General features: G+C 46.7%; 1 protein-coding gene across 1 annotated transcript in view; it reads left to right on the top strand.

Annotated features, from left to right (window-relative positions):
• Window positions 1-15,124, top strand: part of ADAM12 (ADAM metallopeptidase domain 12) — a 302,117-nt gene that overhangs the window by 164,718 nt on the left and 122,275 nt on the right. Inside the window, exon 4 of the mRNA XM_047072487.1 lies at window positions 3,207-3,285. Coding sequence (XP_046928443.1) covers window positions 3,207-3,285 — 79 coding nt within the window. The remainder of the gene's footprint in view (window positions 1-3,206; window positions 3,286-15,124) is intronic.

Raw genomic sequence — 15,124 nt, 5'->3', positions numbered from 1 at the left:
TCATCCATCCATCCATCCATCCATCCACTCATCCATCTGTTATTCCTCTTGTCCACAAGTTTACTGATTGTCCTCTACCAAAAGTTCATTGTCCAATTCCTGGCTTTCCTGGTAGATTTCCCATGCCCCCCATACATGAAGCAAGTCTCCTCCTTGGACATCCATCTAAACTAGCTTTCAGTTAGAAAGCCTTAAAGTATTATCTCTTTGTGGTATAAATTAGATCTCTACGCTTTGTGTTACAAATTATATTTCTACAAATTCCTATGTGTGTTACTCCTCTTAGTATTAGATTCATTCAAAATAAGGATCCATGGGGCGCCTGGGTGCCTCAGTCGGTTGAGCGTCTCAGGTCATGATCTCACAGTTCATGAGTTTGAGCCCTGCGTCCGGCTCTGTGCTGACAGCTCAGAGCCTGGAGTCCGCTTCGGATCCTGCATGTCTCTCCCTCTCTCTGCCCCTTCCCCCACTTGCATTTTCTCACGAATAAATAAACATTAAAAAATATAAGGATCCAGCACCGTTAAGCACAGAACTACTAAAGTGTTAACAAAATATAAGCAAAATAATAAAATTATGAATGAACAGTAAATAATATAAGTAATAACAATATAACTTGAATTGTATTAAATCTTCTTCTCCTCTGTGATCTCGAAGCTGACCAAGCCCTCTCTCCCCAGGGGCACTGAGGCTGTTCCAGGCCCTTCCTCGTGTAGCCAGGGCTCCCACTCCCCCTCCCCACTCCCCTGCTCTGTGCGTCCTTCTGCCTGCTCCCCCCACCGCGTTGTCTCACCCCCTCTCTGCCCCATTTTCCGCCAGCCCCTCCACTTCCTCAAGCCCCTGCCTCATGATTTCACCTCCCATCCCCCTGCTTCCCTTTAGAACCACCGTCTGGAAAGACGCACTGACCATTTCTGTCCCCATCCCCTCGGCCTCCCCTGCAGCTGCCCCCGTCAAGGCCGCCAGCCTCCCACACCTCCCTGCCTTGCCCTTGCCCATCCCGGCAGGGCGAACCTGGGTGAACCTGCCCAGAGGATCCTGGGAAAGCTCACAGGAGGGACACGTAGAGGATGGGGATTCGAGACCAAAAGCAACACGGAGGCTGGCCCCCTCCAGCATGATCTGTGTATTCCTGAGCAGAGGGAGGGGTGGGGCGGGGCGGGAGGATCCTGGTACCTTAATCAGTGAGTGTGAGAGATCATCTGTTTTATGTTTTGGCACAATCTCCTTCCACCCTCGCTGGCGAGGAGAGCACAAGTCAGACCTCCGTGAGGGTCTAACTGATTTAAGCCAGGCGTTTCCGAAATATATTGAAGTCCATGTAAAACGGGGAAATTGCTTTCAGTTCTGGACTTGGCTGGGAGAGGAGCTAAAGAAATCGATTATGAGGAAAGTATTCCTCGCCTGTTACATCAATAGCCTCCCACTTCCGTTTCAACTCTACCCATTTGTCAGCACCCTGGATGCAAATCCTAACTCAAGCCAACTGAAGTAAAGGAGAGGGGGCTATTGAGGAAGGGGAGAGGCAGAGTGGGTCCCCAGCACATGTGGAAACTCTCCCCCTTTGTCCCCTTTGTCGGGGCTGAGTGGTAGCTGTGTCTGGGCAGCGTCCTCTAAAGCAAGGCACCAGGCTGAGGGAACCCCTGTGAGCATGTTCTTGGAGCTTTGAGAACAGAGAGGCAAGACTTCTTCCCCAGAAGCCCCAGCTCACAGCGTGCCATAGGGGAGAGTTGTGGTTGGCCTGCTGGGGTCCCTGCTTCATCTCTGGACTGGAGACAGGGCCACCCCCAGCCGATGGTGTGAGGCTCATTCTCTGGAGGCTGGGGAGGAGGAGACAGCCACTGCCAGTCATTGCCACCCCCTGCAAAGTCCAGTATTTACAGCAACTCTGGGACACCTGGGTGGCTCAGTCGGTTAAGCGTCTGACTCTTTTTTATTTGAGAGAGACAGAGTGTGTATGTGAGTTGGGGGTTGGGGGGGGGAACAGGGGCAGAGGGAGAGGGGGAGAGAGAGATGGAGGGAGGGAGGGAGGGAGAGAATCTCAAGCAGGCTCCATGCTCAGTGCAGGGGCCCAACACGGGGCTCGATCCCACATCCCCGGGATCATGACCCGAGCCGAAATCAAACATTGGACGCTCGGCCAACTCAGCCCCCCAGGTGCCCCGAGCATCTGACTCTTGATCTGGCTGAGGTCGTGATCTCACACTTGTGAGAATGAGGCCCCCCTCGGCCTCCTCGCTGGGCGTGAAACCTGCTGGCCATTCTCACACTCTCTCTCTCTCTCCCTCCGCCCCTCCCCCATGCCCCTGCCCACTCTCCTTCTCTCCCTCAAAATAAATAACTAAATGTCATTAAATTGAGTTTAAAAAATAATACTAAAATAAAATAAAGTCAACGACACGTTGCCCAGGCAGATACAACGCAGGCTCCGTGTGGAACTCTTTCCCCTCTGACACCAGCTTGGCTCCCCAGATTTCACAGCTCAGATCTCCTGGCCTCGCCATCGTCTGCCCAGAATTCCCTTCTGCTCCCACCTTGCTCTGTCCGGCCAGCCGTTGTTCCATCTGCAGGCTTCCTGTGTGAAGTTCTCCTTCCACAGCATTCCGTTACCGCATTCCATTCACCCATCTTCCTCCCCTCCCGCACCACTGCTTTGAACAGTTTGCTGTTGTCCCAAACGCTTCTTGGACATGTTAATATTGATAGCTGGTTCTCTCACCTGAGGGTGTACCCGCAGGGGTGATATCCTGGATCCAGAGTTATTGTCCCAACAGGTGGCTTCGCCCCTGCTTCTAGATGGCGGGGGCCTTTGTGACTGCCAGGCAGATAACTCTCCCAGCTTGCAAATCGGCATATGCCGTCCGTAGAAGAGCGTGTGCCTGTGTGTGTGTCCCCACATGCACGTGCACGTGGGGGCCTGGGTCCCTGGGCGCACACGCCTGGAGTGTGCTAGAAGAAGGAGGTGAGGGGGGATGGGTGAGGGCTCCACGTGTACCGTGGGAGCTGTTGTTCAAGGCCCACGTGTCTGAGTCCTGCCTGTCTGGGTCTCCTCCTGACTGCTTCCCGAATAGGTGGAAGGTCCTTTGGGAGCCTCACGGGGTCACCTGTCACATAAGGGCGGGTCAGCTGCTGGCTGCCTTGTTCGCAACATATCCGTACGCTTCTCCACTCATCCTTTTATCTCGTTTGTCTTTCTTTTTCCACAGAGGCCTCATCGCTAACAGCTTCACAGAAACCCATTATCTGCTGGATGGCACCGATGTCTCCCTCACTCGAAATTACACGGTAAGTCCGGCGGCAAGGCCACCACGACACCACGCACGCCGTCACGTCTGTGCTTAAACTTTGTAGCTGTTTTATCCTAAGTGAAGCCACATGCCCAGAGGCTTCACTTAAGGACCATAAGGCACCTATGCATCACTTAGGCTTTAGGCATTCCATTATAACTCCAGGAGAACTTGGCCTTGGCCAGCTTTGTGCCAGGATCGTCCTTGGAGATGTGGCCGACCTCGAAACCACCTTCCAATCACTAGGGGATGCTCGGTTGGGCAAATCCTTTCTAGAAAACCTAGCCACGTTTCAAGATGGCTTGGAAAGCAATTGTCCCTGGGCTGAATTTAGCTGTGTTATACTTTAAGTCCCTTAAAAACAATTCGAAGTAAAACTGACTCTGCTTAACCTATAAACGTATCCTGCCTATTATAAATATAACCTACCTATTATAGGCGTGTCCACCAGAAATAAATGTATAAGCCATTTATCTATATGAATGATAAATCCACCATAAACACTTATGATCCTATATTATGGTGGTTACCATCACATGACATTTATCACTTTTAGCTTTCCCGGTATTCGAAGTTTTATGTGTATCTTGGAAAAGATGCTAATTTTATTTGTTCCTTTAACAAGTGTTTGCTGTGTTTTCTGTGTGCTCAGCCCGCGTGAACATGGGCATTTAAAAAGAGTTGCTGCCCTCTGAGGACTAGGAAAGCTAGTTTTTTTTTTTTTCCAAAAAGCTGTGGATATTTGTTTTAACAAGAATTAGCTTAGAGGAAGGCTTTACATTTGCAGTTGAAGTGTCGTCAAGCAGCCGTCGTCGACCTGCCAGGTTTCCCCCTTTCTTTATCACTTGTGTGCATGTGGCACTTACAAACTGATGCCTTCAGACCCCCAGCAATTTGGTAGAATGACCCGACACTGACCTTCCAGCCTGCAGAAAGCACATAGGAGTCCTGGATATAATATAACCATGTATGAACTTGTGTTACTACCTCGTCAAGTTTAGAGGAGAGTCCAAGAAATCCCCAAGAGGCAAAGACAAAGAAGGGGTATAGGCTCAGAGCAGTAAACTGGTGAGTTGGAGTCATGGGACCTCAAAGGGCTACTCAGGTCCCGAGAGAGGGACTGGTGCTTGGGACCGGGGACAAGAGAAGTGGGTGTCTACAACTGAGAGGTTTTGCAAAAGCTGGGCCCCCAGGAAGCGGCTTCCTCTGTGGGAAAGAACAAGAATGTCTAGTCTGGAGAAGGGACAACAGAGAGAACTGTCTCAGGGTATCCTGGATTGAAGAAATAGCTCATAAGAAAAAGAGAATTGAGAGCCCAGCTAGCCTTATAAGCATATGTTTGCAGTGGAGTCGACTGGTGTTTATATGTCTGACGCCTACATAGAAATGCAATTCCCGGTCAATACATTAACATCCAAACTGGTCCCAAATCAGTAATCCTGGATCCCCTGGGCCCAAGCTGAAGCCAAGCCAAAGTAGTAGAAATAGAGATATGTCTACAGCCACGATCACATGAGACGCCCATGCCAAAAACAAAGAATAATAAAAATATTAGCAATGAGCCCCAAATCAAAATTGCAAAACACACAGTGAGAAAAGCCACGGTGAGTGAGCGTCAGTGGACAAGGGGAACAAGAGAATCAGCACCTCAGGGAATGCAAGACAATACAAAAATCAGGGGAATTTATAAATATTTTAAAGAGAACAGAATAGGCCTGATAGAAATTCCAGAGTGAAAATACAGAAAGAAAGAAAGAAAATGGGAAAGAAGTAATGTTTAAACGGTGTGATGAGAATGTTCTGGAACTGGAGAAAGATATGCACCCCAAGTAGGAAGAACAAAAAGCAGACTCACTCCAGGATGGCTTGTAGTAAAACGGCAGACCCCTAAAGATGAAATCGTAACACCACCTGAGAGAAAAGAGACACTTGTGCAAAATGACAATTGCACCGACAACAGACTTCTCGTTAGCAACTACAAGATTAGAATTCAGAGAGCCACGGGAAAATTACAAAAATCATAGGAAAATACATTTGCACACAAAGAAATAGAATGTGCTGCTCTCAGATTCTCACAAGGAGTATCTACCAAGGAAAAACTAACAAAGAATATTGCAGTAAGAAAGAAATAGAACACAAGAGCCAAGGATAGGCCGTTAGAGGCAATAGGAAACAAAGCCACTGCATGTGAGTAAATCTAAGTAAGCTATTTAAGATAATAATTACAACAATAATGACTAAATTTGGATGTTTTAAGACAAGATGAGCAAACATTTAAAACAGTTTAAGAATTTGTATTGTACTGGCAAATAATAGAGACACTGATTAACTTGAGATTTTGATAAATATGTATCTTGCTAATTTAAGTATAACCGCTAAAAGAATAGGAAAGCAGAATGTATAATTCCAAACAATAGATGGTCACAAAAATAGTATATCAGCTCAGTGGAGGGCAGGAAAGAAGGAAAAGGATTTGAAAAGCAGAGTAAATATAAAACACAAAATAATTAGCTAAAAATGAGTCAACATATTACTCTAATTATATGTAAATAGACTGAATCTGTTTATTAAAGTAAAAACAGATTATCTGCTTAGAACTTAAAATGAAATCCAGCTACATAATTTTTACAAGATTCACACTCAAAATACAACATGGTTCTGAAAGGAATGGAAAATATATAGTAGACAGATATTAACCCAAAGAAAGCTACTGTCGTAGTATTAACATCAGGCAACCTAGATCATAAGGCCAAAAAAAGACATTATTATGGATAAAGGGACTGATTGCTTAACGATAAAAGGAGCAATTCGAAAGGATGGTAAAATACTTGTGAAACTACATATACCAATAAAATAGCCTCAAAACATGTGAAGCAATAATCAAAACAGTTACAATAAACTGACACATTCACAACCAGAGAGGGAGATTTAAATAGACCTCTCTCAGAAATGAAGATTTTAATAGATGAGCAGAAACTAATGAGAAGGAAGGCCAAAAGGATGGAGAGAATCATTTAAGCCAAAAGGTGGTTCTTTGAAAATATTAATAAAACGAACAAAACCTAAATCTAATCAAGAAGAAAGAAGAATTCCCAAGCAACAGTATTAACACAAGGATAGATGTAACTATTGCCGTACAGAGATTCTGAGAATCACAAGAATGTTATCGACAATACTAACCATTTCTTAAAAATGTAAATTCTGGGGGTGCCTGGGCGGCTCAGTCAGTTGAGCATCTGACTCTTGATTTCAGCTGAGGTCTTGATCCCAGGGTTGTGGGATCAAGCCCCACTTTGGGCTCTGCGCTGAACATAGGGACTACTTGGGATTTTCTCCCCGTCTCCCTTTTGCTCTCTCCCCTGCCCGCTGGCCCTCTAAAAGAGAAAAATGATTTTTAAATCTTCCCACCCCCCAAAATAATATCAAGCCCAAATATTTTCTCAGGTAACTTTTACCAAACCTATAAAGAACAAATAGTTACTAAGAATTAAAAAAAAAAAATTTAAGGGAAAAGAGAGTAACTACGAAAATCAGAAAAAGAACATCCACAACATGAATATTATAGACTAGCTTCAATTATGAACATAGTGGCAAAAATCCTAAGTAAAATATTTACAAATCATGTCCAGCACATATTTTTGAAAATACTTTATGACCAAATGGTACTTATCCAAGAAATGCAAAGATAGTTCAATATCAGTATATCTAATAATACAGTTTTATGTATTATTATCTTTAGATGAAAAATATTATTATGTTTGATATTATTTCTTCAAATATAGTCCATGGTATTTATTACGTAGATTATAAGAGCTCTCGTGGGTGGGGAATGTTTCTTGTATCTCCTTTCTAACCCCGTAGAGCTTCACACATCATCTTACATAGACTAGACTTTCCAAAAACGATTCATTCATTCATTGATTCATTCACTCAGCAAACATTTATTAACCACCTTCTGTGTGCAGAAACTGTTAGGGTATGAGGCTATAGGTTGAATAAAACATATTCTTTGGCATATAAATTCTACTCAAAAGGTAGGGTGTTTACAAGATGTGAAAATACTTATGCTTTAATATAATTGCTACCATAGGAGGTATGTACAAAATACCACTGGAGCCTTGGCAAGGCCATGGTTAGTTTTAACTCGTTGGAGACCATTTCACTAAAGAAATGATATCTAACTCTCTAAGAACGAGTATAGAAGAGAAAGGTTGGATGCAACCCTTTGGTACTAAAGAGGTTTGACTCTATCTTACTGAAAATTGGAAGCTATGGGAAGTTTTCATATAGGGGAATGGCATTGTTCGGTTCTGTGCTTTAGAAAGGCTCTCTGATGGCAGAATGGAAGAAAGATTGGCAGAATTACTGGCAGGCCGAAGGCAAGAAAGTCTGTTAGGGGCCTAAGGTGGTTGATGAAGGTTTCGCCGACAGATGGATGGAGCTGGTTCAAGGCAAGAAAGCTTGAAGAGGCAAGATCCGGTGGCAGTGAACAAGGGAGGTGTCACCAACAGGGCTTGGTTCCTTCTGCTTGGGCTCTCCACTGGACCATGTAGTTTCTCTGGCACCATTAAGGAGCATTTGTTGGCTTGGGAAGGCATAGGGGACAATGAGGATGGGTTTGTCCCTGTTGAGTTGGCCGTGGGACAGCCAAGTAAAGGTGTTCATGAATCTGGAGTCCAGGAGAAAGCTGGAGGTCAAAAATGAAGAAGACCTGAGGATTGACCTCAGATATAAGTAATAATTAGTGCCATAACTTCACACTTGACTTTCTCTTTTTTTCTCTCTCTTTTTTCTCCTAGGATGCTCTCATTTAAAATATGCTTTTGTAGTTATCTCTGAGGCAATCCCCACAGTGTAATTGCTGTTCCAGATAGAAGCAGGAAAAAGAGAGCTTAGAAATACCGTGGCAATAGGCTTGAGTTCTCCACACATCCGTCATGTATGAGGGCGAGCAGTACTCAGCTAACATGGACACACCCAGAGTGTGTGAGATGTGCTTCCAACATCATTTTACCAGTTTTGTGGTTTTAGTTTCAATCTCTTCCTAATTTTCGTATTCTTAGGCAATTTTTTGCCCTTTCTTCTCATTTGAGAAGGCAAATATGCCATGAGAGAAGGAGAGATACAAGACTAGGTAAACAAGGGCCTGACAGGGGCACCTGGGTGGCTCAGTCGGTTAAGCGTCCGACCTCGGCTCAGGTCATCGTCTTGCGCTTTGTGAGTTCGAGCCCTGCATCAGGCTCTGTGCTGACAGCTCAGAGCCTGGAGCCTGCTTTGGATTCTGTATCTCCTTCTCTCTCTGTCCCTCCCCCACTTGTGATCTGTTTCTGTCTCTTAAAAATAAATAAACATTTAAAAACAACAACAAGAACAAGGGCCTGACAGCTGCCGGGTTGGTTAGGGACTCGGAGGGTGGGAGCAGAAGGCTTGGAATGTAGGCATTTTAGAGACTAGCTGGATGGTGGTGTACCAGAATGCTAACAGTAGTCGTCTCTCTAGGGGGAAAGTGCATTTTTCTGTTTTCTGTGATTGTTGTGTGTATATGGGGGAGGGATTGTATTTTTCTTTCTTCTCATTTGTCTACAAGGTCACTGTATAGATGGGCAAATGTCTGTCCCATCCCTCTACCCACCCCTCACTCCTCTGCATGGAAGTGTCCTTTTTTATTATTATTTTGAGAAAGAGAAAGGGTGGGAGGGAGAGGGTCTTAGGGAGAGGAGCAGAGAGAGAATCCCAAGCAGGCTCTGCATTATCAGCACAGAGCCTCACACGGGGCTCGAACCCACAAATCATGAGATCATGACCTGAGCTGAAATCGAGAGTCAGACGCTTAACTGACTGAGCCCCCCTGGAAGTCTCTTTATAAGGAAAGGGCAGTAGGAGCAAGCAGGCCTGAGAACCCTGGTCTCTGCTCACTGGGGAGCAGGGGAGCCCGTGCTTGGAAGGGCCATGAGACTAGTCTTGCTGTCTTCCCTTAGTCCCTCATGGTGGCTGAGGCTTGCCCACTCCTCCATGGAGTGTTCTCAGCAACAGTATTGTGCAACCCAGACCCTCCTCAGGATGGGCCCCAAGGCTTGGCTAGCAAGGACAGAGCGGTAGGGATGAAGGTTGGAAATCGCACAATGCCTCAGTTCTACCGAGACCTAAGCAGTATCCTCTAACAGAATATACCAGAAGCCCCTTTTGTTGAAGGTAAAGAAGCCGGAAGTATATTTTGATCTTCATCTGATTCTTTGGATCTCACAACCAGAGGTTAATTGGCAAATCCCCACCCCCACCCCAGACTTCCAGAAACAATAAGCAAGTATTGCTTTTACAGTTAGACAAAGAAGGACTTGGGGCTTCTGGGTGGCTCAGTCGGTTGGGTGTCCGACTCCGGCTCAGGTCATGATCTCGCGGTCCGTGAGTTCGAGCCCCGCGTCGGGCTCTGTGCTGACGGCTCGGAGCCCGGAGCCTGCTTCGGATTCTGTGTCTCCCTCTCTCTCTGCCCCAACCCCCGCTTGTACTCTGTCTCTCAAAAATGAATAAATGTTAAAAAAAATTTTTTTTGAAAAGAAAAAGAGGGGCCTGTCTTATAATCGAGCATCTCCTATCTCCCATTCCTTTGATCCCATCCTGAGCCTCCAACCGCGTCACTGTAGAGATAAGGAGTGAACAGCCTTAGCCACTAAAGAGAACCCACAGCCCCAGACAGCTGGTCATTCCAGCAGAAACCCCTTTAGGAGAGTCCATGACCTTGTCTTGTCTTTCATGGTGAGGAGACAGACACAGCTTGGGGTTTTTTTTTGTTGTTTTTTTTAATCAGGCTGCAAAACAAAAAAAGAAATGTGCAGACTCATCTTCTTATCCCCTAAAGTCAGCACACAATGAATTTTCCTAAATTTAAGATTATACATAAAATAAGAACCACTCTTGGCCATGGTACCGTCTTTTTTTTTTTTTTAGATTTCATCTCTCAACCATCAGTGTAAGCTGGTTGACAGGCAGAGTAGTGGCTGATTTTAATTTTGGAATTAATCGCTTGTCTTTTATCTCTCTATTGCCCTGACAGGATGAAATATTTGTGGCTTTATCCTTTGTTGACCACATCTGAGGGAAGATTATGTTTTATATTGTTACTTTTCATAAGGGCTGTGAGGGACTGTGCACACAACATTTGTGCCCTTGCATCCCAGAAGACTCTGGGAAAGGCCAGAATAGCCCTCCAGAAGCCTCCTGAATGTTCCGTAGAAATGCACCCAGCTGCTGCACGTGTGCTAACTGAGCACCCCCGCTGGGCCAGGCACTATGACCACCACCGAGGGTACAGCAAGGGTTCAGAATAGATAAGGGGACCCATGTGGGGCTGGAGGGAGGAGACTGATATTTTTCTAAGCATATCAAACCTAATCGACATCTTCCCTAAGTGTGCTGAAGGGAAGGCTGAGGGTCTCCATCTGGTCTTAAGCGATCATGGAAGTCTTCATGGAGGAAGGAGCGTGTGAACTGAGATCTAAAGGTTGAGGAGGGACGAACCAGGGGGGGACCGGAGAGGGAAGGATATTCCAGTGTGATGCTGAGCTTTACTTACAGGCGGGGAAGTGTTTAGAAAGCGACAGGGGCCAGACTGTGGAGGCCTTGGAGGCCACGGTGATATATTTGTTTGTCATGGAGGAACATTGGGAAGCCATAAGAGATCTCAACCCTGGGGGTGTCATGACCAGTGCAGGCTTTGAGAGACCCACTGGCCGCAACATGAAGAGGTCCTCAGAGAAAGCAGGAGCAAGGATCCAGCAAGATCAGGCAACTGTTCTTGTGGAAAAGCCTAAAGCCCAGAGGAGAGGAGATGGCTGCTGGGGCCGGGACCATGGAGACGGAGAAGGGAAAATGTCTGACCTCATACTCGTGAGCCATACCCAGAAAGATTCCATTTGTTGTATGTGTTTCTCATTGGAAAACTTATGAAAACATTTGCTTGGCAGATGCCAACGGGAGAGCAGTCAGTGTTAACTGAGGCTGGGCATCAGATAGGTGTGGAATCCAATATTTTGGTCAGAAGGATCATTTGGGTGACGTCCCATCCACTTCCATGGCAAATGTTTCCTCTCAAAGAGGAGTAGAATCTCTGGCTCGGACTGAGCATATCAGGAGTCAACCTCATTCCATGACAGAGGCCAGCAGACATGTATAAAGAGATGATTCTGGATGTAGGAGGGAAGTCCCAGGTCATTCACATCCCGTAAGTGTAGCAGGTGTGAGCAAGGCTCGTTACCGGGCTCTCAAGAAACGCTTTGAAATGGATTTAATTTCCCTGCTTTCACTGAACTCTATACTCATCCCGTCCATCCAGTCTTCCCGACTTGCCTGTCTCCCAGAGGGCTGCTCTGTTCTCCCACCGATGGAGGTGCTGCCCACATCCCATGGTGACCCTGTCCCACTGCATATACCACCCTTTCCCTGTCCACGGACATTCCTGCTCTTCCAATGTAGGTCCTGCCTTCTGCCCAGCCGATAGACTCCAGAGCCACCCGACATTTTCCCCTCACTCCCAGTCTCACCTGGGTTCAATCCGGCCCCTCTTCCTGCCTCACCAGTCCTTCTAGGATATCTTTCTCTGTATGCCATTCCCTGTTGCACTTACTTTGACCCTAAATCGCCAATAGCTTCCCCAATCCTCCTTCAATCAAGGCCAAACTTCTTAGACCAGTATTCACATTCATCAATGGTGACATACCTTCGTCTTCTGCATGTGTGAGTTCATTCATTCATTCATTCATTCATTCATATGTTTGCTCAACAACAAATGTGTGTTGGGTGTCCGATATGCCAGCTAACATTGAGGAAGCATCAGCAATACACAAGGCATGGTATAAAGTGCTTTTCATGTGTTTTGTGGTTTGATCCTCACAATAAATCAATTTGGGCTATTTTTATACCCAGATGAGGAATCTGAGACCTACAGGGGTTCGGTAACTAGACCAAGCCCACGGCTAATGATTCAAGCCCGCGTGGTCTGACTCTAGCATCTGAGCTCCCAGCCTCTGTGATACAACTGCCTCTGCTTCACTTGGAACGTTGGAGGGTTTCTGTTATGCGTTCCTGGCTCTGACGTCTGTTGCAATGGAATCAGTCTGTAAAGCTGTAGCAAGTGGATTAGGGCATGGACTAGCATTCATTTGCAAGGAGACACCCAGCAAAGGCTTCTGGGGGAGAGCAGAGGATGTCCTGCTGACCCATAGTCCTGGAATGTGGGAGAAGGACGGGTCCAAACAGCCCTCTGGGCGTTGGCCAAGTGCATCGCTTCAAAGCCCGGACTGAACCGAGATCAGTGAAGGTCCAGTGCTTCGTGGCAGTTTATAGAAGGGAGGAGGACACAATCCCTGCCCTCAGGGAGCACAGAGTCTGACCACAGATGACATGATGGGCTCATGGCAAGGATACTTCAGGAGCCAAACAACGGAAGAGCCAAATCCATGTGGAATCTGGAATGAGTTCCCAGAGGAATCCCAGGTTTGGGTGACTTTCCTTTGCTAAAGCTGTCCAAAGGGGAAGGCTCTGAGCGAGGCCTTCTGTCTGGAGGTGGTAGATGCAAGGTTAGGACCACAAGCCAGGGAGGCAGACTGCCCAGGTTCAAATCCCAGCTGTAGCGCTTAACCGGCCATGAATCTGAACATGAAACAGACACTGACCCTGGCACACAGTCCTTTGGAAAAGCGAGCCAGCTGCAGCCACTGCTCTGTTTCGATCGATCCACAACAATTCGTAACCACCCTGGACCATGTGTCCCTTTGGAAGTCCCTCTATATCGTGATAGCGGGATGAGAAAGTGAACTGCGGGCTGCAGGCAGGAAGGGTGGGGGATGTGCTGTGCTGTGCTGAGCACAGATCTTAAGGTGCGTGTGTCCCTGAAAAGTGGTCACCGGCCCCTCCGTCTCCCGACCCTGGCTCTCACCAGGCCCCTTCTGCTCATTTTCATGTGTTCTGTAAAGTCCCACACAGCATGCAAGCGGATTTGGAGCTGAGAGTTAGAAACCCGTGCGGAAAATCAGCCCCCTTCTGTCCATTGTGCCTGTTGTTCTCACATACATTCATTCAGCAAAAATACGCAGAGCTCGGGCTTAGCACAGTGGAAAATCGAGTTAATGGCCTAATGGGTTTCAAATACGTATTTTCATAGTCGAGATCTATCAAGGTGCCTTCCATTTCAAACTGCTTCCCTGTGTAATGTGTATTTGATCCCCCCAAACCCTGGGCAGTTAAGGGTCACTCCCATTTTGCAGATTAAAAACTGAGCCTCTTAAGTCTCAAGTCCCCAGACTTGCAACTCAAGAGCCATCTAATGCTCTCACTGTTGCAGACATGCTGTTTCCAGGCCCAGTTGGCTGGGAGGTCCCGAGGAACGTGAACATGATTTCTTAAGCATGTGCTGTTCTCTGATGCAGAATTCCAGCGCAGCAAAATAATGTGAATGGCCCCTGAGGTCCGTCCTTTATAGTCGTTTAACCAGACGTGGTTCTTGTGAGAGCTGAGAGCCGAAGTAGCCCTGGGAGTGTGGGTGTGGTGACTTATTTCTCTGCGATCCCGTCCCGCACGCTCTCAAGGCTAAGCGTAACGTAGCCCAGCCAGAGAAACACGCGGGGCTGCAAAATCACTTTCTCCTTTGCTTGAACGCACTGTCACCTTGTTTTAGTCTCAAGCTAACGTGTGGTATGTGGGGGCCTGATGTTCCACACGAGAGAGCAAAGCCCAGACCACGGCCATGCGGAAATGCGAGCCAACGACTCACACAGACACACACACGTGCGCACACACGCATGCCCACACACGTACACACGTGTGCACGTGCTTCCACTCGGACACGCACACACACACACACACACACACACACACACACTCTCACTCACTCACCCTCGTACCCCTTCCGTCTGCAGGACCGTCTGCGGGTTTGGAAATGACTTCACTTTCCCAGGATTCCCTGAACGCCTTTTGCAGTGGCCTCTGCTGACCTTGAGAAGGCCGTGCGTCTACATTTGGGCTTTAGGTGGTAGTTTTCCTTTCCAAAAGAGAGACTCACGAGGGCACATGTTCATGGCAACAGGACACGGGGGGAAGCCGTCTGGCCTGGAATTAAGAGGCCTATATTCCAGTTCCTGTCGTGCCCCCGACCGACTCTGTGGCCTGAGGCAGTCACTTAACCAGTCAGGGCCTCAGTTTCCACATCTGCTCGGGAAAGGGGCTGCCTAAAAGAGGAAGACTGGCCTTAGACGGCCTGAAGCTCCCTTACGACTAGAACATTGTGTGATTCAAACACTAAATCAAGGTAGTTTGGCCCATTGCATATGGTGCAGGGTGGGGGTGGGGGGATGCTATAAAATTCCCAAGGAAAAGAGGCATTGAAAATAATTTTCACTCAGCATATTCCCTAACAGACTTTCTGCTCACAGTCCTTTTTAATCACAAGGTCAGGCCATTTTTGTTAGCAATTTAGCAGATAAAATTCCTTTCTTTCTGGTCCACTGAGAGTTGGATAACAGAATTTGTATTTCACTTCCCATATGGCAGAGAGTTGAGGGCTACTATTTTCGAGCTCAAGGGTTCTTACTCGATCTTCCTCTTACCCACCATTACGTTTGATTGATAGGATTAAACAGAAGGAAAATTTATTTTACTGGAGTGGGGAAATGCATTAGGTTAAGTAATAAGTATATAAAATACATAGTTAGAGGTTTTGTAAAGGAAAAGATGTAATTTTGTGGTTATGCATGTTTGGGACTGTTTTCTATGTTATGTTTTGTTGGTAGAAAGAGAATGCATTGGATCAGCAGAACAGGCAGAGACGACGTGCTAATGGGACAATG

Source organism: Lynx rufus, unplaced genomic scaffold (assembly GCF_022079265.1).
Source record: "Lynx rufus isolate CCGP_SWC_20201006 ecotype Redwood Valley unplaced genomic scaffold, mLynRuf1.p SCAF_11, whole genome shotgun sequence".
In the NCBI taxonomy this organism is placed as follows: Eukaryota; Metazoa; Chordata; class Mammalia; order Carnivora; family Felidae; genus Lynx; species Lynx rufus.
This window is presented reverse-complemented; position numbering and strand designations above follow the sequence as displayed.